This window comes from Argopecten irradians, chromosome 16 (assembly GCF_041381155.1).
Source record: "Argopecten irradians isolate NY chromosome 16, Ai_NY, whole genome shotgun sequence".
Taxonomy (NCBI): Eukaryota; Metazoa; Mollusca; class Bivalvia; order Pectinida; family Pectinidae; genus Argopecten; species Argopecten irradians.
Window position 1 is genome coordinate 15,982,055 of NC_091149.1, and position 23,680 is coordinate 16,005,734.

The window sequence follows — 23,680 nt, forward strand, 5'->3', positions numbered from 1 at the left end:
CCATTTGGTTTTGGTTTTTATTAGTTCAGCGTCCTATTGACAGCAAAGGTCATATGAGGACGTGTCAGGTTTGTTGGTGGAGGAAAGCCGGAGTACTCGGAAAATAATCGACCAGCTATCAGTACCTGGCAACCATTACAGTTTTGTCAAACCGTTACAGACGAGACCTGTGACGGTTAGTTGAAAGTGTCGTTCTTTCTGTAGCGAATTCTGATAGGAAGATATTCTTATCAGTTAGTATGAAGTATATCTTTTTGGGGACTATAATCGGCCATTAATGTCTCGATTTTAGGGCACAAATTACCTGCCGTCTACAAAGCGGACTCGAATGCATCTTTTTATGATGCGTTTGAATTGGAAGTCATTCTAGCCTTGCACTTGCCTCAATTCAGTATATTCCGTTCGTGCATATTACACAGTTACTTTCTTTGCGGTTATAGGTTTTTTATTGTAATGGTAATATTTTGTGATCAAAACATACGTCGTGCCTCTGAAATATATGATGTCATAATCAGTACCTGTCTAGAAAGGCAGATAACTCTGTAATATCAAAATAAAAGATATGTTTTCAGACGTTCAAATTTAATATCAATATCTTATATATTACCAGTTTCTGACTATCGAGAAGAGGTGTTACAAATGGGGTACATGTTTATTGCACATTGCCATCTACTGTCCGCATTGCCATCTACTGTCCGCCATGTTAAGGTTTATGTCCGTCTTAGGTGCAGTAGACCTAACAGTACATTCGGTTATATCCCCGTACGGACATACAATTTATTTATAATATTTGAATCAATTTTAAAAAGTATGATGTCGGCATGCATGAATTCAACAGCAGTTTGTACAAAAAGTGGGTGTTGGATCACATTATTTTGACATAATTAGGATATTCATAACATGAAACAATAAATTTGGTCGTAGCTTACACTTTAACGATGCTGTTTTCTTTCATATTTATTTTTGAAATTTAATGACATCATTCTTGATATCTGAATTTTCTTCTCGTGTCAATAATAACACGGAATAAAAATAAGAAATGTATTTATACTCGTGTTAAGCCTTATTAAAAGCTTTACATTAATATATCCACGAGGATATTAGAAATGATTTTATATCTATATTTAACAATTTGGAAAGATTTCATATAACTCCATCATATTTCTTTTGCAGATAACTAAACCAATGACAATAGGCGCCATGAATTTATTATAAACGTTGTATTAAATATTGTAAATGATAGATGTAGTACGGATTTCGAAACAAACCATGTAAGGAAGTTAGATGATAAAAAAGAAAAGAAAATAAGAAAAATGAATATTAATCCAAATTAAATCAACTTACCGAATACTAGTATCCACAGTAAATCTAATTATCCGCTGTTATTCATCTATTAGATAAAATATCTCATTTGTCGATTTAAATGTCATATCAACATGGCTGTCTATAATTACTTTAATCAAGAGCACAGTCGTCAGGACCGATAGGTGACCGGACCCGATATCAAATCTAACCCAAGCACAGACAGTTCAAATATAAGCTGTTACGTATTAACCAATGTCACGAGGGACAATAAAAGCTAAATTTACGACGGTTAATATTGAGGAAAATGACATTTGAAAACAAAAGTGTGGGGAGACAAAAAGACTCGGTATGTTATTTATTTTATTTATGCAAACATCGTTATCTTCCCTGCTTCCACCAATGTTCACGATTTCAATATGCATATCCTTTTAAGTTTGCGTACTCGGAATAGATAGAGCAACATGTATGTATATGGTACGGAGATGTTTAAGCTGGACATACTACATAAATGAGGCACGGAAAAAACAAACAAATATTAATACTGAAAAAGAAATGCATTCGTATTACGGAAAAAGCTAATGTCTGATCCTTTAGTCAAAATATACCTCGGCAATATTTTCTTTTACATCAAAATTGAAGGTAAAACGAAAAGACAATGTTTCTTATTGTCGGCTATTTTATAATTTATGGGATTTCATATCCTGTAGCCAAGGCTAATTAGTAATTGATTTTGTTATTAAATTGTTGTTTTGTTTAACATTATACAGATAACTATTTTGTTATATGTAATTCGCACGTGCATGTAATTAACACAATGTTGTAATATCCTGTATAAAACGAAGTGGGAATAATGCATTTTAATTAGATAACTAAAACACATAGTAATTCAAGTGTTTTGATTTCACCTTATCTAGATACATATATATATATGTATTTTATTTTCCGTGTTTGTAAAATTTCACTCTAGTGGTCGCCAAGGCGCCGTTATACTCTTAACTGTCCACTATATATCATTGTAGGAAATAAAATTACATTTAGCAACTGATAAGGTGGACCATAAAATCGAGGGACGATAAATATTACCAAGCTCAACGGCAGACCTTATCACCAGGCCGAAGCCTTTCATTAATATTAAGGTTTCTTTTCCGTACGGCACGGTGTTGATGGTTTTGTTAAGTGATTGTCGTATTCGTTTTTAAAAAATAATATTCAACTGAAAAACTGGTGATTATGTAATAAAACAAATATTCCATGGTTACTGTGCTCTAGTTCATAATATTTACCCCTCGGTGATGGTAATCAACAAATGTTATATTGCACTCGGCCTTTGGCCTCGAGTAAAGGACGGACACGATGAATGTATTAGATCAAAAGGCTGCAAGCAGGTCTAATAATGTGAAAGCATACAATAAGACATCCAAAACGGAGTTACAACGTGACGTACGTGGGCTATACGTCAACCTTCAATAGAATATTAAGGTTTTTCTTCCGTACGGCACGGTGTTGATGGTTTTGTTAAGTGATTGTCGTATTCGTTTTTAAAAAATAATATTCAACTGAAAAACTGGTGATTATGTAATAAAACAAATATTCCATGGTTACTGTGCTCTAGTACATAATATTTACCCCTCGGTGATGGTAATCAACAAATGTTATATTGCACTCGGCCTTTGGCCTCGTGCAATATAACATTTGTTGATTACCATCACCTCGGGTTAAATATTATGAACTAGAGCACAGTAACCCATGAAATATTTGTATAATATTTAACTGTACTAAAATGACATAACATAGTAAATTAACGGAATACATATTTCAGATCAAAACAACGCGTAAACTATGGTAAGTAAATAAATCTTATGATATTTAACTGTACTAAAATGATATAACAAAACTTGTCGACAGAATCATTGCTAGTTATGAAATGAAAAACGAAATACATATTTCAGATTAAATAAATTAAATTTAAGGTAAACTACGCTGAGCAAGTAAATCTTGGTATACTTCGTTGTACTTAAGTACCGACAGAACGCAAACTATTATCATCGCAGATCTACATATGTGTATATGTGTACAGGATTATGAAAATATACTATGAAGTTATATTTATCCTATCAGTTGTTCTTGTGTATTTATGAACATCCTTTGTTTAATGTATGTGCTTTAGTAGCAACCAGTGACCGTCTTAACGTGCTCAACTTTGTCCTAGCCGTATGGGGTGTTTTATCACTAAACAAATATGAAACACTGGTTACATTAGACAACAGGTTCGGTCATATTACTATGTTACAATGCTATGCGGTTATTTTTTTTGTCAAATACATAGCACAAAAACAGTGTAGAAATTATTAATATTATTATTCAATTTTGGGTTTTTTTAAAAGGAAAAATGTGAATTTATTTTCGAGTTTCTTTGCCACAAAAAGATGATGAAATATTTATATAAAAGAAAAAATATATTTTCCGTTGTCATATCCCCTCGTATATTTAAAACGGTTGATTAATCGACCTGTTTCCACATTCAAGTAATATCTAAGTTATTTCCTGTTACAATGATACAAATATTACTATACTTCCTTTTCCCTTGGAAAATTCAAACGCCGACACATTTGCCCTCTTACTATCTATTCATAAAACCTAGATAAAACACATGAGTTTGTTAAAACGACCATACTTCAGAGTTCCAGCATCCTATTGTTACACTAGTGTCCGTACAAACAAACATATTAACATAAAATTTTGCTCAAAATACTATAAAAAAATTTATGTATAATCCACCCTATTTTCTAATTATGAAATATGCACATAAATTTAATTGATAGCTTATTGCGTTGTTTCCCCTCGCGTACCCGATCTAAAAGCCATAAGTCTATTGTACTGCATTCGGAATCCTAACTATGACTTCGTAATTTTATGAAGTAATAAAGACTTAATATTATATACTTGCACACCATTTTCTTTGGTGTCAAATTGAAGCTTACAAATTATCATGGTGATACGACACGCGAACCTGACCCCAAAAAAGTCATGATTTTACAAAAATGCAAGCCAAAGATGGTATTTAAGTGCATGTAATATATTTTTATATTAGGTGACTGCTAGAGAGGATTTCGTATCTGGAGCGTATTTGTATACCCGGGAACGTCATCGAAATGTTGAAATAAAAATATTTACCTTGAAACTCCTAGTCATATTTGCGCTGTAAATGAGGATTCAACGTCGTTCAATGTATTACCATAAAGGCACATATATATAAGTGTTAGACAGTGTGATATAAATGAAACAGGATCACCTAAGAATGTTTTAGTTCTGTATCTTAGTCATGCTGTCCAGCGATCAATCCATAACGATACACAGAATCATATTACTTTATCTTAACTTATCTGACATATCACCACATATTTCCTGTTGAATACATAGTGTCATTTCAGTGTCACTACCACATTTACCGGTAATATACCCGATATGTATACCCGATATCGGTCTAAATTAAGCCAAATGCAAACAATCTTTGCTCGTTAAATGAATCTCCTCCTGTGAGAGGACACTTATGTAATATATATGGAGTTTTTGAATATAATTAGATTTTAAACTTAAAAAAAAGCAAAATGCTTCTTAACATCCTAAATTAATTATCTTTATATACTTAAAATATGTTTCTCATATACATTTTTGTTGTAATATTACAACGTGTGATATATTGATAAATGTTCAAATTCAAATCAATGAATATACAGCTGTTCGCATATATGAATTGATCTATTTACATTACTACTGTATACATACATTATAATTACATAGTAAGTATATAAAAACGATCTTACGTGGTTAGCTATGCAATATGAAATATATTAAGCGAATTCAATAATTTGGCTTATCAAATTATTTCACGAGTTTAATGAATTCCATATAAGGCCAAAAATATGTCTGTTAAAAGTTAAGCCCCCCCCCACACCCCTGACCCTATTTTTTTCCACTTTTCTATGAAAAAAAATTAAAAGTCGGGATTTCGATCTCAGACTCCGATTCCGGCCATTATTTTAGAGTGGAAGACACTAAAAAAAAATCCTCCCGACCGACATTATTTTTTTGCCAATGTAACCCTTCACATATATTTCCTTTTTGGCCTCCCTTACAGAAAGCTTAAGTTTGCAGCAATATTGCTGCAATATAGCAGCTATATTGCGGCACACTGATCTGTGTGCAGCAGGTTGTTGCAGCAATTGAGCAGGTTAGTGCGGCTAGCCGCACAGTTCTGGCACTATTGCCGCACTAGTGCTTTTCTTTAAAAACCTGTGTGCAGCAATAGTGCCGCAAATTGTACTAGAAGCATCCTACAAAGAAAACTTTATGAAGGTTGCCGCAATATTGCTGCTATATTGCCGCAGTATAACAAAGTATTCTGGGTACTCCCATAATCCTTTGCTAAAGTTTGAAATCAGCTGACCTTCAATTCAAACATTGATTCAAGAGGCTGTGGTGTATGAAGGACAGAGGTAATGGAAACTTCTTCCGTTGGATTTATGATAAGTTACAAGTGGATGTAGTCTGATAGTGTCATTGGATTTGATAAGGTTTGTTGGTGAAATTTAAGCAATATAATTGTTTTTATTGGTTTATAGTCATTTCATGTCACAAACACTTAAATGTGCATGTATATATATCTTTATTCTATTCATGTTTCCCGGAACAATAATTTTTATTTGATGCTTACAAGGTATTCCTTGGTCAAGGTTAAGACCAATTTCATCACCAAATAAATTCAAAATGTCATTGCATACTACAAGTACCAAGAATCAAAAGAATGACTCTTGTGATTTTTCAAACTTTTCTGTTTCTACCTTTGTACTTGTTTAAATATAAACCAGGAAGCTAACGGCAATGGTGCCACAACTATGTGCGGCTTTGTTGCGGCAAATGAGTGTGCTGCTTTGGTGCGGCAAGTGTGTGCGGCTATGGTGCGGCAAGTGTGTGTGGCAAACTCATTTGCATACGAAAAGTATGTATTGCAGCAATATTGCCGCTATATTGCTGCAATATTGCTGCAACCATGTGCCAGAGGCCTTATATTTCTGTAAGAGCTTACGTAGTTATGAGTGTAATATTATGTTTATGAAACTAGAAATTATAAAAATAGCCAAAACTTCAATTTTGTTTCTATATATTTTTATCTGTCAAGACGTATTGTCAACGGTTTGGATCACATTTTAAGTTAAATCAAGAAATGTTAATGATAATATACATGGCTGCTACACCACAGCCAATGTGTATTATTATCATAAGTTTAATTTGATATAAACTTATTTTATTTCGATTTTCATTTCATACAATAAATTACAAAGGTATCAAAAAGAATGAAATAGGATATGGAAACAATTTAAAAACTTGTTCATTAAAAACTGATTCATATCCCAGGTGTAATTCTAACGTCATGTTAAATGAGTTATAGTTTGTATATATAGTATATATCCATCATCACCTAACCATTTAGTTAAATTCCCCACCCCCTTTCCCACCCCACCCAGTAAGAATAGTATAGCACCATCCTATGTTTGATTAATTCAGGTTCCAAGTAAAAACAGCGGTTTGGGATTGTTTGATAAATTCCTATGCTTATTCCTTAACTTCCGTGTTAACCAAACACATATCTGATACCATTCTGGTATTATTCCAGTAAAGAAAAACCGATATAATTCCGAAGCTGTAACTTTATTTTATCTTATCGTACATAGTTCCTAGACTTAACCTGTTTTACAATAGATAAGGTCCGCATGCTACACCTAACATTGATACTTATCTTCCTGGTTCGCGTGACTGTGATTTATTGTTACTACACTGTAACTAGAAACCTTGTCATACACATGCGCTGTTACAAAGAACCATATCCTAAAGTAGTGAGATCGAAATTATCCACTTCATGAGTCAACTTTAAACTTGCCTTTTGCTCGTTCTGAATAGGATAAGAAACTCTTACCTCGTTTTCTAAAGATAAAATATGTGATTTTTGAAATCAATAGGTCGTAAATTTGGCACGATAAAATGTGTTGGTGCAAGAGGGTGTACTGCTTGTGCATAAGGAAAGCCTGATAAGACACTATCCAATAAAAGTTATATATGAACAATCACTTTTTCTTGATTTACGAGTCATTTGGTATATTTATCATGACAAGAAACGCCTGATTTGCAAACATATACCTTTCAGTATAATAATGTCTTTGATATATACATATATATGTTTCAAACGGAACTACATATTACCAAATTTATTTTCCTTTAAACAAACGTGATATCTTCATTTCTGTTTACTTATAGAAATAATGTGAGATACAATTTCATTATATATCATAGATAATTAATGGTGCTGTTGTATAACCCAGTAATGATATTGTTGATCGATCAGTAGGAAAATATATTGTTTAAGAACTATCATTTTGCTTCCATTTGTTTTCCTATATTGGCACAGTTATGGCTAAATTGATAAAATGTGAAAGAGTAAGGTAAAGATAATAACAGATTTATTAAATCTGATATTTACAAAAATTGAAAAATAAAAAGAAATACTGCACTAGTTCCTTTTCGTCAGTAAAGATCAACAGAACTTTTAAAACATATTGTTAAGGATAATGAAGGTAAATGCCAATTATTGAGTAAATTGATACCCATCGACTAATAGCCTATCTAATGTCATGATCAATTATCATGTCACAAAATTATTTACAATTATCTATATTTGTAATTATTTGCTAACATAACAATGTACATTACCAACACATTGTATAAATACAATGAAGGGGGAGGAAATGTGTCTACCCGCTGATTATTTTATCCAGGAAGTTTAATTTTTATAGATTTTAGATAAAAACACCCGAAACGTGTGCTACTACAACAGATTTCTATTGATTTACTGTCCATTGATATCGGAAACATAGTGCAGTATGATTTATTTACTGCACACAAACAAAAAACAGATATGTAGCTGGAACAAAGTCCCATTTTTACGCATGTCACGATTGAAACTTAGTAACGAAAATATTTCCATAATATAATTTAGAAATCGTACTTCTGATATACGATATTTAAATTTAGAAGAATACTGGTTTTTTAAGTTCTATTAATGTATTTTCGTACCAAAGTGTTTTGTTTACCCATGTAACATTATTCAGTGTTTACTTTATCTGATAATAGTTTCAAAACCTTGTCTCTTCGACTGATGAGTAAGATTCAAGTTACAAGCTAAAATTAACATAAACTAGTAATTGTCTATAATAAACATAAACAAGTAATTGTCTATAATTGACACGAACTAGTAATTGTATATAACCATAGCTTAATAACAGCTTCCAATGTATACTACATATACATGGCAATAACACTTCCCATGAAGTTATTTTTCTTGTCTGATATGAGGAAAAGTATATGTGTTTTCCAGTACAAAATAAGTACAATATACAATGACTAAAGTTTGTAACGGCATGCTCGAACTTGCATTGATTCGTTCATAACGTACAGTTACGAAGTACAACGCACACTCTTATAGAACAATGTAATGTATGTATATATACCAGTGTCTGTGGGACAAAGAAGTTATTCCAACCGTGTGGACAAAAAATTGTCCAAAAATGACCCTTATACCAGTGTCTGAATATCATAGAGTGATAGATATGTCTATTACTGTTTTATCAGGTATTTTATCTTCTTTATGTCACAATAAGTATACAATGTAAACAAAGATATCGCATCTATGTTGCCAAGAGATGCTCATAGGAAAAATCGCCGCGTAAAGCAGACATTTGAAAGCACACTGGAATCTTGCTATGTAATCTGCTTGAAAACAATCTAGCTAAAAAGTCTTGTAAAACATACATAAATTATGCTACCGATGATATGTCGCAGTTGGAGGTCTCAGGACTAGTACCTGTTATCGCGTGATAGGTAACACCCATATTTTTACGACATATTTTGAAGGTTCAAGCAGTTGCAATGAATAGCAAAAAATTCGGTGCTGTATCGTCCATTTATACATTTCGTAGTCGGTAATATTGTATATGTGCTTGAAATTTGTATTCGAAATATTGGCTTTTCTGTCTTATATGACAAATGTAAATAACATTCTGGTTAGGCAAATATTTTTGTTTTTATACTTACAAGTGAAAATATCTAAGTTTTTTTCATTGTTTCAGTGTAAGAAGTTTAAAATAAATTCCAAATTTAATTAGTTAACCTATCAAGCTGATTTGTCCTTTGTTGCAAGTTATAATGAAAATGCTGAACAAATAGCCTTATCTTTATTTCTTGTCAGGTATTGAACAATCGACAACATATATACGCCTTCTATTAATACAATAAACCGATTTTATTGTGCCATAGAGGTAGTCAGTAGGGTTACTGTTAACATTAAACGAGGAAATGACGCAAAAATATTTGATGATACAAAATTAATGAAAGATAAATCAGTATACTCACATCATAAAGTTTGGACACTCTGCTCTCCGGTTGAACGGGGAATCTCACACTTCCGGTCAATGCAAAATTTGGTCTTCCTGCTCGAGGAGAACTTTGAGCCAGCGGATGTTGGTCATCTGTGGTCGAAATACTGGACGATTCCATTGTATCTTCTTCTCGAGACCCCATCATAAATTGAGACTGAACCTCAAGTTCTGAAAACACATCTATTTTCGGTTTTGATTTATCATCCTCTGTTGAAATCGGCGGAGACTGTTCATTCAATTGCAGACTTGAAGACTGGTAATTAGGTGGTGGGGAAGGCGATGGTGGGCGATGTGGTGACGGTGGTGGCAGAAGAGGAGATATTTTAGGAGAAGTCGATGGTACTGGTGCCGAAGGTGTTAGCGTTAACGATGATTGTATCTGTTGTTGATATTCTGTTTTATCACACGTTTCATCGCTAACATCCGCTGGTGGATTAAGAATTTCTAAGTAATTTGTCCCTTCATTAAGTTTCGAAATTCTATCTTTTACTGACACAGGCGGCCTCTCATTGGTGTATTTGATGTCAGCTTTTTGTGAATCAAACACAAGCGAAGTAGATTTGTACCTGCTCATGTTGATGATCGATAACCAAATGCATGTTGACTATGAAAAGACGTCCAGTAAGAACATAATCAATGTCTTAAAAAAGAAACGAAAACCTCCTGACGACCACTCTAGTGTCGTTGGTATGTAAAAAGTCCCGAAAAATATCCCTCCGCGCTATGACGATTACAGAATGTGCAGGAAGTAAAATATGGCTTTGTACTGTAGTTCAATTTAATCGATAAGATTCAGTATGGATACTAAATGTTTTCTTATCGCCGTCTTATCAATAGTAGGTGTTTGTTTCACGATCGTTACCTGTTAACATCCATATACTGATATATGACTTTATACAAAGACAATGGACCACGTGGGACTTAATATAGCGAAAGGGTTTGGCAAGGATGTCTTAATGCGCCAGTCTTTTTATTGTCTGCCGTTATCACACGAATTGATTCAATGCTTTGAGTTGTTTCCATTATCTCCCCTTGAAATTGAATATATTATTAGCAAGAAAGAACAGCCACAAGCTAACTTGAGCGAAGCGGTAGTGCCAATGATAGATTCATGATGTCATAAATATTCGTCACAAATAGCCAGATATTGTAAAATAGACATGACATACATTAGGCTGCATTGGAGTCCATTTGGGAGCGGCAATATCCAATTTTTCTATAATTCATCAAATCTTAAAATTTAACTCGAGAATTAAATGTGATTGTATGCTACTGAGGTGAAAGTACATTATTCACGTCCATTGCAGTACTTATATTTGATACAATAGAAATTATTTTGGCATGATTTTGCACGATTGTTTTTGTGAAATAGTTAGAATACGATGTTGTGATAAGGACTACTCTTTATACGTCTGCTTGTGATACAAATAAATGGTTACAGGGGAGGAACGTTAATTTTGAAGAAGGCTAATTTTAACCAATCTGCTTTAACATTCAACAAAAATGAATTAATGGAAACACAACGAGATTTCCTATGTTGGAAATTAAGAATAAATTCATCCGACACATTCTTACGACAAGCTGGTTTGGGGTTTAAGGTCATTTTTACAGCCTGGTTCATTTAGGGACGTGTCAGGTTTGTTGGCGGAGGAAAGCCGGCCAGAAGTATACAGAAAAAAACCCGGTCAATATCTAGTATCTATCCTACATGGGATTCGATTTCGCGACCCAAAGGTGGAGGGCTTTGGGTAATATGTCGGGCCCTACGGCAATATTATCCCTCCATAGTAAAGGACGGCGGGATTCCCCCTACCTATTGGAACGTTTTATCAGCGCTTTAGCGATAACCTATTGGTACACTAGTGATAAATCTCCTTTAAACACTCCAAACAAATATAATTTGATAACAACTTCTTTATTGACCAATTCGAATATCTGTCAGTCTGATAGCGCAAATAAAGGGACAAAGGGATATATTACACACTGTCAAGTCTAGTGTTTGACTTCATAATTACATAAGAATCCATGTGTTATCGTAATGTGTAAAACACAATATGCCAAAGTTCGTTTTAGACTGTGTGAAATGCACAACACTGATATTTACTACTTTAGATAAATTTTATTACGATGGAATTTCCTGATAAAATTTAAGCGAATATTGTGAAACTATTTTCAAAAAGAAACCGACCTTACATTTAAAGGTAAACAGTCATGCCATTTGGGTTCCTTAGCAGTAAAGCTAATCACCTAGCCGGACGGCCAGTGTTGGATCCCCTCCCATGGACGTGAAAAAGGCATTGGTCACCTGCCTGATTATGTTGATAACCCCGGTTCCCTCCTTCTTTAAGACACATTGCATGCTTATATCCGGGTAATCGAAAGTTATTTATATAAGTTGTATAACTTGTTTCGCGTTTGATGTAAACAAGTAAGTTTGTATATATCGTCGGAAACTACCAACATGTTTCTTAGTACGAAAGCAAATATCATTGAATGATATTGTACCGGAATTTAAAGTACTTCTATTTTAGATTTTGATTTGTGAGATACTCATATACAAATCAAATAACTGTGATGTCCACTACATGTATCATGCCGGTGTTAAGCTTAATGTAAATACCTTCTTATGGCGCTAGTAATTATATTTTTACGTGATGAGATTCGTCAGCTTCTTCACTGAGAGGACATGCCGTTACTACAAAGTGTGGGTGTTTTCCTTTCTTTGTTTGATTAAATGGACGTCCTCACATTATACTGAACACGGACGAAGCAGTCGTCCTACTCCCTGTCTGCTGAGCTCTAGGCAGGAGCAGACATTACCACTTACATAGCCTTTGGTGGACTACGTGTTAAATGTCAAAGAAGAAAATAACAATTTGATTTGGACTAGCTGAAATAACTGGCTACGTAGTTGAAGAATTGAAATATTTCAAAGTGAATCGACGATTGATTCTATTCAATATTATATTTGCAAACATTATTACATAAATAAACACCAACAAACAAGCACTTGCATACACACTCACCAATATCACTCTAACATCAAAGTGCACGTTATATTAAGTCATACCTACATATATATACTGTATAGAGTAACATTACATATTATGGTATAACCCTGCATTGTATATAAACACGTATAAATAGCATGATTCAACATACATACATGCATGCATACATACATACTTAAAACCAAATTACAATTACTAAGAAAATTGCTAAAGATATATAAGTTTCACTACCCATGTCTTCCCATAACAAATTCCAAAATCCATGGGACTAAAATCAATAAACGTTCTTTGTTGTAGATTAAACCTTATTTCCACAATGTTTTGAAAGTAGAACCCCATATATTTCCATTCGAAAATATCTTTGATGGGAGTTATCTCGCATGAAAAGAGTGAAAATGAATAAACGAAAGCTATTGTTATATAGCGTTGAGGTAAAAACTCGAATATCTGTAAGAATGTGTAAGACTGTTCTGTTATTTGGTCAACTATGTTACCTACTTTATAACTTCTTTTCGGTGGTCCTGTGGTTTATTTAATAGTAAAATCATTTGATATAACATACATAAATCTTCCTTATTATCTGCAATTTTAAGTTTCTCATCCTAACATAGTGTATACTTTATCTCTAGGTACATTCATACAATTTAGTCACTATTTCCAATAAATCTTTTCAGTTTAGCAAGCATGTAAACAAGGCCCGATTAATATCACTTATTGGATGGACACATACGGCAAATATGTTACATATATTGAGCGGTTTTCAATTCATAAATCATGGGAAAATTGAATTAATCAGTAATGTTAGTTTTCATAGCGTACATTGTCACTGTATACACATTAAAACCTTCCGAAAATCAATGACACTTCCATGACTGTTTGAAATAGGGGATGCTCCAATTATATTGACATATGTTTCGGATAATTGTTTGCATTATGAGTTCTATGCTAAATTCATGTCATATATATACATTATATGTTTAAATAACAAGTTCAAGACCCAATCTGTTAACATTTCGTGCGTCCATAAACTGGTACAAATATATTCAACAAAATCTAAAAATATCAAGAACGTTGATATGAATATACAATTCAATTGGCTACTTGTTTCATCCTAATTCTCTTCATTTTAATGTTTGTAAAATTCGCTTTACCAATTCATAAAGACATATATTAGATATGATCTGATTTTACACTATTTTCATTTACTAATACATGGTCACGTGACGTTTAATAAATATTTCTTTGCTAACTTCATTGTCCACACGCTATATTCTTCAGGGTGGCATTCTATGACCAATGCTTTTCTTGTAATTAATATACACATTACATGTTGTTTTCGACATATACAAATTTGGAAGAATGTACTATATAACGGGTTAATTGCACCCGTGGTTAGTTTTCGCTGTATTTGTGAGCATACAGAACTGTGCGAATTGCTATGTACTGAAACTGTGTACCTTATCCAAAATAATACAATGTTCTCAAAATTAATTGCTAAAAAAAAAAAAAAATAACAAATACACCATTCATTCAAACGGTATAAATATGATTATATTGCATTAAATGAATCGATGTACCGCTGAGTTAGACCCCCACGAACAGGTTCCGTTTACTAAAACTGCGAAGTATGGACCCCGTGAGTTGAAAGCGATATAAAGTATCAAAATGACGGGAGCTATAGTGCAAAAATAGCATTTTAAGCTTTATATTTATGGCAATATTATTGACATTTCAGTGGACAGGCATAACGACAGTGTGAAAATCTGCATTTTCTACGTTCATAGTGAAATAAAGGTATGTATGTTAATATATTATTTCGTATCTGAAGTTGTGTTTTCCATGTAGAAAATGTATTTAAGAATATATTGCTATCAAATATGTACATATTCATCCATGTTTGACGGATTACGGGTGACTTTTCTAGAGGCAGGTGTGCTTCTTCCAAGCGAACCGTTGGTTCCCTTGTCCTTTTATATAGTATATAGTACACATGTATACACAACAGACCTTCTCACAACTAATGTTACAAGTCCCTGTGGTCAAAAGTGCCATTGTAAACGTTACCGCAACTGGGCGGACGGCTCCCTACGTAATGGGGACAAATCGTTAAAAGTCTATCCTAATTATAATGTTTTGTTTAAGTTAAACATCAAAAACGTCTTATTTTCCATATGGGCTTCGTAATCATTTTCTGGCGAACTGAATGCTTATTTCAATTCATTTGGAGGCATGAATGCCTCGTGGAAAAGTTGAATTTACATTTATTGTAAAATTCTCATAATTTAAGATATTGTCTCTTATCTGATATCTGTCACAGATGCAATTATTCAAGAAATTCCCCTCGAAACCTATTAAAGATTGTCAATCCACATTTATTACAGATTTATTTAAGTCGAGTTACGGTATCGCAATTTCCAGTCAAATTATAACACGACTTGCTGAGATAATAAAGTCAGCATGTTATAGTCGTAGCATTTTATTAGGATTGGTTATAATATAAATAAAGCCAATTTTTCAAGATATAAGTCCACTTTCCAACATTAATGGCTAAACGTGTCGTCTTATAACTGGTCGACATAATTACCTCAGCAAAGTCTAGTTACCATAAGGCGACTTAAAGTAACACGATGGTAGAAATCATTACCAATATAAAGTTTTGATAACATGAAATGCTATCGAAATTTGCGACAAAATTCCATTCCCATTCCGATGCATTGAAGATTTAAGAATAGATAGAATACAAGGGATAGATCGACAATATTAGGGAAAAAACAATGGAAAACTAAGCTACATATACGCTGTGATTTTTTAGTTTCATAGACTTTTGCCTCATCTGTTTTTCCCTTAAAAATGACCTTCAGGAGCCACACAATGAATTGTAGCTTCCTAGTGGTCAGTGTTTAGAAACGCGTGAGGTACCTCTGTTTACACTTAAACAGCGTCATCAACGAACAGTGTAGTTACTAAGGTTAGTAGAAACACTTTAGATATACTTTCATGGGTGTAGCACTTAAGCTGTTTCACAAAACAGAAAAAAATGTGGTTGTTAAACTATTCCAAAATCTTAATTGCATCGGAATGGCAAGACATTTTGTCACAAGTCCCAATTACATTACATATTATCAAAAAAATGATCAACCTCCGACGAATGGTATGTTTTTCTTTATTAAAACAGTTTCTTCATATACAAAAGCTACTTACTCTACACTATTACCACCATTGAAAAGTTGAGTTTCTTATATGATTTCAAAAATAAAAAAATAAAAATATTTGCATCCCCAAAAAAAATTCTATGGTGCTTCACTTATATGGAAATAGTACAGATTTTGCATGCACCAAAAGCTAAATGAATTATTTTATATGCATTTTGTGCTGATTAGACACATATCAACATGAATATACATAAGTTATTGTTCACATGAGTCGTATGCTCTTTTGGCGGCAGAGCTTTTTAAATAAATATATACATCTAATAAAAAATGTAAACTTAAAGTATATTTTTATTTTTATTTTAGGAAAATATGTTAAAACATCATCAATATGTACGCGTGTTTTACTTTTTCGTTTTCTTTTGTGTAGTTTTAAACAGATGACGTTACAACTACATTTATTTATCATGTCCTCTACAAGTTTGTCATCATTCCATTCATTTGACTGGCCCTACACGACCTATAGTAATAGGTCATCGAATTTTTATGAATGAAGATATCACCTAAAATGAAACAATACAATAGTGTGTGTACATAGGATATTTAGCCATGATGGCAGGGAGTTGGATACATTGTACAAATAGCTTACATAGAGATGTGAAATCACGAAATATTGACTTAAAACCTTTTAGCCGACCTTCTATTCTATGTACATCGTAAACATTCAAAATGTTTGGTGTTTTTTTCTGTAGTATAATTGAGTGTGAGAGATATTAAATATAAAAGGTTTTATTCAAAGTAACGGAACAAACCGTTGACAATTAACATTGTCATATTGATATATATCTAAAATTCAACGCAATTAATTATCTCTTTCCTAGATAAATAAGGTTTCATTCAAAGTAACAATACAAACTGTTGGATCGTCAACATCGCCAAGCTGTAATGCCTCTCGAGTATATTTTAATCAACGTAACGATTGCTATCTGCCCCTCCCTATATTCATGCGAGTGTAGAAATTCGGATCTTCATGAAATCACCAAATTGAGGAATGTGACATTTCCTAACCACACGAGTAAAATAAAAACAGGAAGTATTGCGCGATGCGCAGCAGAATGTATCCACAGCTCATCGTGTCTCTCCATATCGTACCACAAGTCGAAAGGATCGTGTCTGCTCCATTCCTCAACCCTCAGTACAACGACGGACGTAGCCGACGAAGATGGTTGGAAGTCATATAGATACTCCAAAGGTAATATAGCATATATAATATTTACCCTTTATTCAGGTAAGGTAATGTACCATACATATAGATGAAATTAAACCTTTTATGTTAAAGGAGTGATGATAACATACAATTGGACTAGTCTAGTTGCTAATGACCAGAACATACGCCACACAACACCTAAGGTAATATATTTAGGCCATGGGCTAGGAGGGTCCCACATGCACCCCCCCAAACCTCCGAACCAATATTTTTCTGAACCCTTATGACCCACTGATCACAAATCCAAATGTTAACATTGCATAAGTTTGGATGAACTTCCGGTTACATTTGAAAATTTCTTAACTTCTTTGATTTTTGTCGAAACGAGACTTCAAAGGGACTGAAACAATTACGCTATCACAAGGAGACAGCGACTTACATGTAACACATATAGTATATGTCCGCAGACCGTGACACACTTTTACATTCAAAAGTTTCTATCCCTGGTAAGCTTAGTCTGAATTAGTGGGACCACTGGGTTGTTTCTCTCTCTGTAGTATGTGAAGCAGACGGGTTATTATTATTATTATTTTCTTAATCTTTCAAAAGTTTCCAAATTAAACATAATATTTAAACTTAACATCAGCATTCACACATATTATTAGAAAAATCTTTTTTTTAATATCATCTTCCAAAAGTAATTACCTTGTTTATAGTGATATAATCCTTTTTTTTCATACTAAGTCGGAATTTCTGATTGGCAGATTCTTTTTTCATATACAATGAAGAAAACATTCGAGAATGACGCAAAAACCCGACGTTATCATGACGTCACAATGCAGACGACGACGTTGCGTACTGATTTAAAAAAAAAATTGATCCATTAGAAAGTCAATCAAAACGTACGTTAAAACGTAATTAATGCTTTCAAGTAGTCTGAAAAATTAATTACAAGCATCGATATCACTATTTTTTAACTTCATCGGGTATGAAATAGATTTTGTTTGCAAATATTTGTTGATTCACACAGTTTGCAAACAAAATTTCTTCATACTCTTATGACGTTAAAAAATAGTAACATCAATGCTTAATTAATCTGTATGAGATAATACAATAAATGGGCAATCGTATCTTTATCTGTATCACAATGAGACCTGATTCATGTACAAATAAAACATAACCCATGCATGATGCTGTACCTAAACTGCAAACTAACCATTTGAATAATTGTTCAAAAGTATTTTGTTTTTTCACAACAAAGGCTCAACATCAGAATGTATACGATGTATTGATGTATGAAAATTGAACACTTACATGAAGTTCACACACATTCCAATTGTAGTAATAACTAAACTATATGAAACTATATATACATATTATTACGGTATTTCGGTAGCCTACTGTATCATATGATCGAACCCTTTTATTTATAGATTATAATGATATTTGTTAACCTACTCTACCATTTGAATCCGTTTATTTACAGATTCTAATGGCATTTCGTCTGCTTATATCGGTGGTTTCTCAGATAAAGGAGAAAACAATTTCACGTACAAAGACGGTACACCAAAGTCGTACTTTAATTGGAATCCAGGTCACCCCAAAGGGAGGCAGAGCATTATAATGTCGAACTCATACAGTTATAAATAGCAGAATAAAGCCGGTGGATGGCAGCGGTCTTTCATTTGCGAATTTTAAATGACGTTCGTGCAGCTAAAATGACAAAGTTTGATAAAAGATGGTGATCCGAATGATACTACCTATATATATATATATAGCCAACCTGCAGGAAATGTTAAAACACTGATCAACAACGGGGATAGTATTGACCAAACGAAAGCAAGTGGAAAGAATGCTGTGCGTCTCAGATCTCAACAAATAACGCCGACAATTCAAGTTCATCGTTGAACAGAACAGATTGACTGTAATTAAGACATTATACACAAAGTTACACATATGAATCTAACAAACGCGGCATCACAATGTAAACAAACTAACGCGCACACATATGACTCAATATATCACGATAAAAATAGCAATATAACATCCAACTGTACATCAGAATCAATCATTAACACTTCTGTAATATAATTAAAGTCTTGACAAATTATAATTGTATGTACAGTGATCTCCTACCGTATCGTTTCCGCTGTTGATCCTATTCGCTGAGACACACCATGCTTAGCTAGCGTTCATAATATCCAACAATAGGTGGCGTGACTAGTACTCAAACCAAATCCGGAATTACTAAAGTTGGTACCGGAATCTACCTGGATCCGGAATTAAATAGGCCTTTAAAAATGCAAATTGTAATTCCGTATGCTTTTAGTTCTACTTAGGTTTTTGCTGTTGGACATTTGACTATTTCGTAAATGCTCTTCAACTTTATCTAAATACCATTTGTGCAATATAAGTCGATGTTGTATTTTAATATCGTTCAATTTGAAATAAAAGTAATCTCCGTCCAAAATGCCTTCTTATTCTGAGTATTGTTTCATTGTTTACTTTGATATATCGTCTGATTTGAAAGAAATATATTGTCCTATTGTTTTAAATCAATAAATCTGACATTTAGGATCAACGACCCACAAAATGGCAGTCACAGACTGTGCGTTCGACAAATATGTAAAACAAAGGAATGCTGAGATGTGTATACAATAGAATTTTTTTCTAACTATTAAATGCTTAATATACATGTAGGTAGAAATTTAATAATATACATGTAGGTAGAAATTTAATAATATACATGTAGGTAGAGATTTAATAATGAAGTTGCGTTCATAATGTCTTTTACACCACAAAAAAATGAGCAACTGTTTTTAACATTAATATTCCTTATAACTGACGTCATATTGTAACACTGCTATCCGGATTCCGGAAAACGTACTTTATTTATACGTAACCATCTATTATAACTCGCTTTTTATATTAGTATTCGAGCTAATATTTCGTCTGGAGCTTTCCGACTGTTTATTTGATTGTTTGTTTGATTAATTAACGTCCTATTAACAGCTATGGTCATGTAAGGACGGCCTCCCATGTATGCGGTGTGTTGCGTGTATGTTGTGCGAGGTGCGTGTTTTGGGAGACTGCGGTATATTCATGTTGTGTCTTCTTGTATAGTGGAACTTTTGCCCTTTTTATAGTGCTATATCACTGAAGCATGCCGCCGAAGACACCAAGCAACACACCCCACCCAGTCATTTGACATGCAGCAATCTGAAGGTAATCAGTCAATAGCATCAATATATTTTATTATAGATGACCCATACAAAAGTCACGTGGATAAATGACCTAAAATGGAAATTGCGTCAGTTGGTAAATAACACAAAAAGATGACCGCTAACATAACTGTGTACAGAGCAGGGTAGAAATAGATTCGCAAAGTATATCGATGCAGAAAGAAGTTAGTGTAATATTGAATGTAAACATTGAAGTGCAGAGCTTCGACACACCACTAACATCGTATAAGACACAATATTTTTTAACGTCGAAAAGATGCGTTATATGAACGAAACGTATGTAACATATGTGATAAACGTGCGCAATACATATGGTCAGCATCGCTAGCCAAGGCTAATTAGCCGATTCTCTTCCTACAACCATTGGCGGATTTCGCTTTAAAACCGATGTTCCCACACTACACCACCTGCTGGATCATCGCAGTTTCACCTCTTTCATTCACGTATTAAGCAACCAATTAAAAATATCGTATTATTGTTGTGTGGTTGAAAACAATGGTAACGGCCTACACGAATGCTGTATGCGACAAGTCTAAAGTACCAAAGATCAACATATTTGTGAGTCATTTGTTTATAAGTAACACCAGTTACGAGATTGCAGTATATATTTGAATTGTTTTACTTTGTAAAACAGAAACCACTTATTATTTTCTTTCCAAGATATACATTTAGCTGGTCTAAACCGTTTAATAATTGATTAAATATTCAGTAATATGCTAAAAGTTGATATTGACTGGCCTGGCATGAATCAATATATTAATGTAGGTCACTATATTATCGCTCCAGTTAAGTTTTGTTGAAACATCAAAGCCATGTTTTTATTAGACGCCTTAACCTAGCCGCATCCAATCAGAATTTGAAAGCAAAAAACGTCAGTTTTGAAGTGAGATTCGCCAAGGGATGTAAGAAGAGAATCGAACTAAATACCCCTGCCTAGCGATTGGTATGGTAAACATAGGTAAACATGCGTTTATATAAACGCATATAAAACGGACGTAACAGAACATGTGCACCATATATTTGTTATTTTCAAAAGTAAAGGTTATTTCCATTTCATTTGTATTTTTGTTTCCTGTCCAATAAGTGACATTGTTCCATACTTAGTCTGTTGCATTTACAAACGAATGACTACATTAAGGTAGATTTAATAATGGTATTATAATTTCATGTTTCCTACATCCATGTGACCTTGCCGTCACTGCATCTCTTACAAATGTACATTTAAAAATTTAAAAAATTCATTTAAAAAACAAAAGTCCAGTGGCCTGTTTTACTATGCTTCGTAAGTTACGATTATATCGTAACCTTATCTTAAATTAAGATACGAGGCATTTCTGTCTTACTAAACTTCGTATCTTTAGTTACGAACAAAATCGTGTCGTAACATACGACAGCTTAGGGGCTATCGTAACTTACGATTTGTTCGTAAGTTATGAATTTTCTTTCATGTAACAATATTTTTAAATTTAAACATACTTTACTTCATTTATATAATGGTATCGTGTAATAAATCATATAACATATTAAGTCCCAAGGAAGAATATAAGGCGCTAGCAACTAGACCTACCAAATCGTTTCCTAACGTTTGTAAGTTCCACGCACGGACTTGCTACATTTGGAGATGTAGTTTCGAAGATAGTTTCTCAGTATCTCTGTTGCTCTGTAGATTGCTCTGTACATTGGAAAAGATAATAAACAACCAAAATCAAATATTGACGTAGTTTCCAAAGTTCTGTATTCTTTGATTCTGCAACCGGAAAAGGTATCATGACAACTTCAACTGTACCCGTCATATCCAGATTTGTGTCATGCTAATTACAGCCTGATGGATCCTGGGACTGCCAGACACCGTCTTGACTATACGTCAACGACCGTTGAACCATGTACTAGACCGCTTGGCCCAGTAAATATAAAATGAATGATGTAAAGTCATTTTTCTTATGACTTGGTCTATGCATTTTTTATAAATAATTTACATTAGCCAGAGTATGTTTTTGTAACATTTTCAAGTAAGTCACTGCAGATCTAGGGCTGTTTTCGATTAATACCGATTGACTGGTTGGACCTTCATGTGTACATGTACATGAAGGCCTACATGTAGTTGTTCGTTTATGAATTAAAGCATGTAAATATGTATGATGGTAAATACAAGTTTATCTTATCGAATTAGTTACATATTAATTTCATATCCAAATAGTTAGGATACCATGACATATGTTAAACTATATGTATTCTTTAATTTGTGTATAAAAAACAGCATCAATATGTTTACAGAACTAAAATTTAAATACATTGTATGTATGTACACGGATGAAAGAAATATAAACACCACGGGTATCTTTTGTATGCTCATTCTAATTAATATAAATAATTTTAACCCCAGTAACGGTTGTGAATTTAAAATCGTTTAGACTCTAGTAATAATCAAATATTTTGTTGACAGATAGATCTTTCGATAGTTTTCATGAGATACAACAAATAACAAATTGTATGTTTTTATGTAAAATATATATGATATACAATAAAAAAGAGTGATATTGCAGTATAGATAATTAAGGACCTATTTGTTCGTCAGACGAATGTTGTGACCTTGGTGTAATAAACTGACGGCAGGGTGTGACGCAAAGAGATGCCTGATATACCGGTTGTATTATAATAAACTTTTTTTTCCATTTTCAATGTACATATAGAATGTACGTCATACATCATTATATTCCCAGCGCTTGAAATAAAGTAAAAGTTATGTAACCAAGTGTCCTTTGTATCATGTAATAGGAACAATAAACCTGGTTTAAACTCCTGCGTAAACTAAAACGAAACAGTAAATAACGTGTGTCACTACGGTAACCACTGACAAAACCTACCCCAAGACTTAGAGAGTTCCGAAATCGTAACTAACTTTAAGTCAAAACTTAGTTATGATGAATCTGTTTTATTAAAGGATTCGTAAGTTCCAGTCATAAACTTAACTTACGAACATTCGTAAGTTATGATTTACCTGGTACAGGGGATACCGTGATCAGCAAGGCGGTTCCCGCCAGTTGTCATATGGTGGTTCACTTAGGTGTACTACCCTATCCCCCATACCAGGACAGAAGGGTGGGTGGGTTTTAAAAAGGAAATGGCCACGTATAAGGTGTGTGGTGAGATTTTCGCTAGATGATTCTCATTATTGTGGTATTTCGCATTTGTTGACACTTTCTACGGAAACTACTAAGTGATGATCAAATCTTATAAATATATTCTGTAAAAAATGGTAAAACTGTTGGTGACGCAC

The 23,680-nt window shown here is 33.4% G+C and overlaps 1 protein-coding gene across 1 annotated transcript in view; it reads right to left on the reverse strand.

The window, feature by feature from the left end:
* The window catches only part of LOC138310208 (chitin synthase chs-2-like), a 39,212-nt gene extending 28,662 nt beyond the window's left edge, over positions 1-10,550 (reverse strand). The window contains exon 1 of the mRNA XM_069251326.1: positions 9,769-10,550. Coding sequence (XP_069107427.1) covers positions 9,769-10,368 — 600 coding nt within the window. The 5' untranslated portion in view covers positions 10,369-10,550. The remainder of the gene's footprint in view (positions 1-9,768) is intronic.
* Between the last annotated feature and the right edge of the window lie 13,130 nt (positions 10,551-23,680).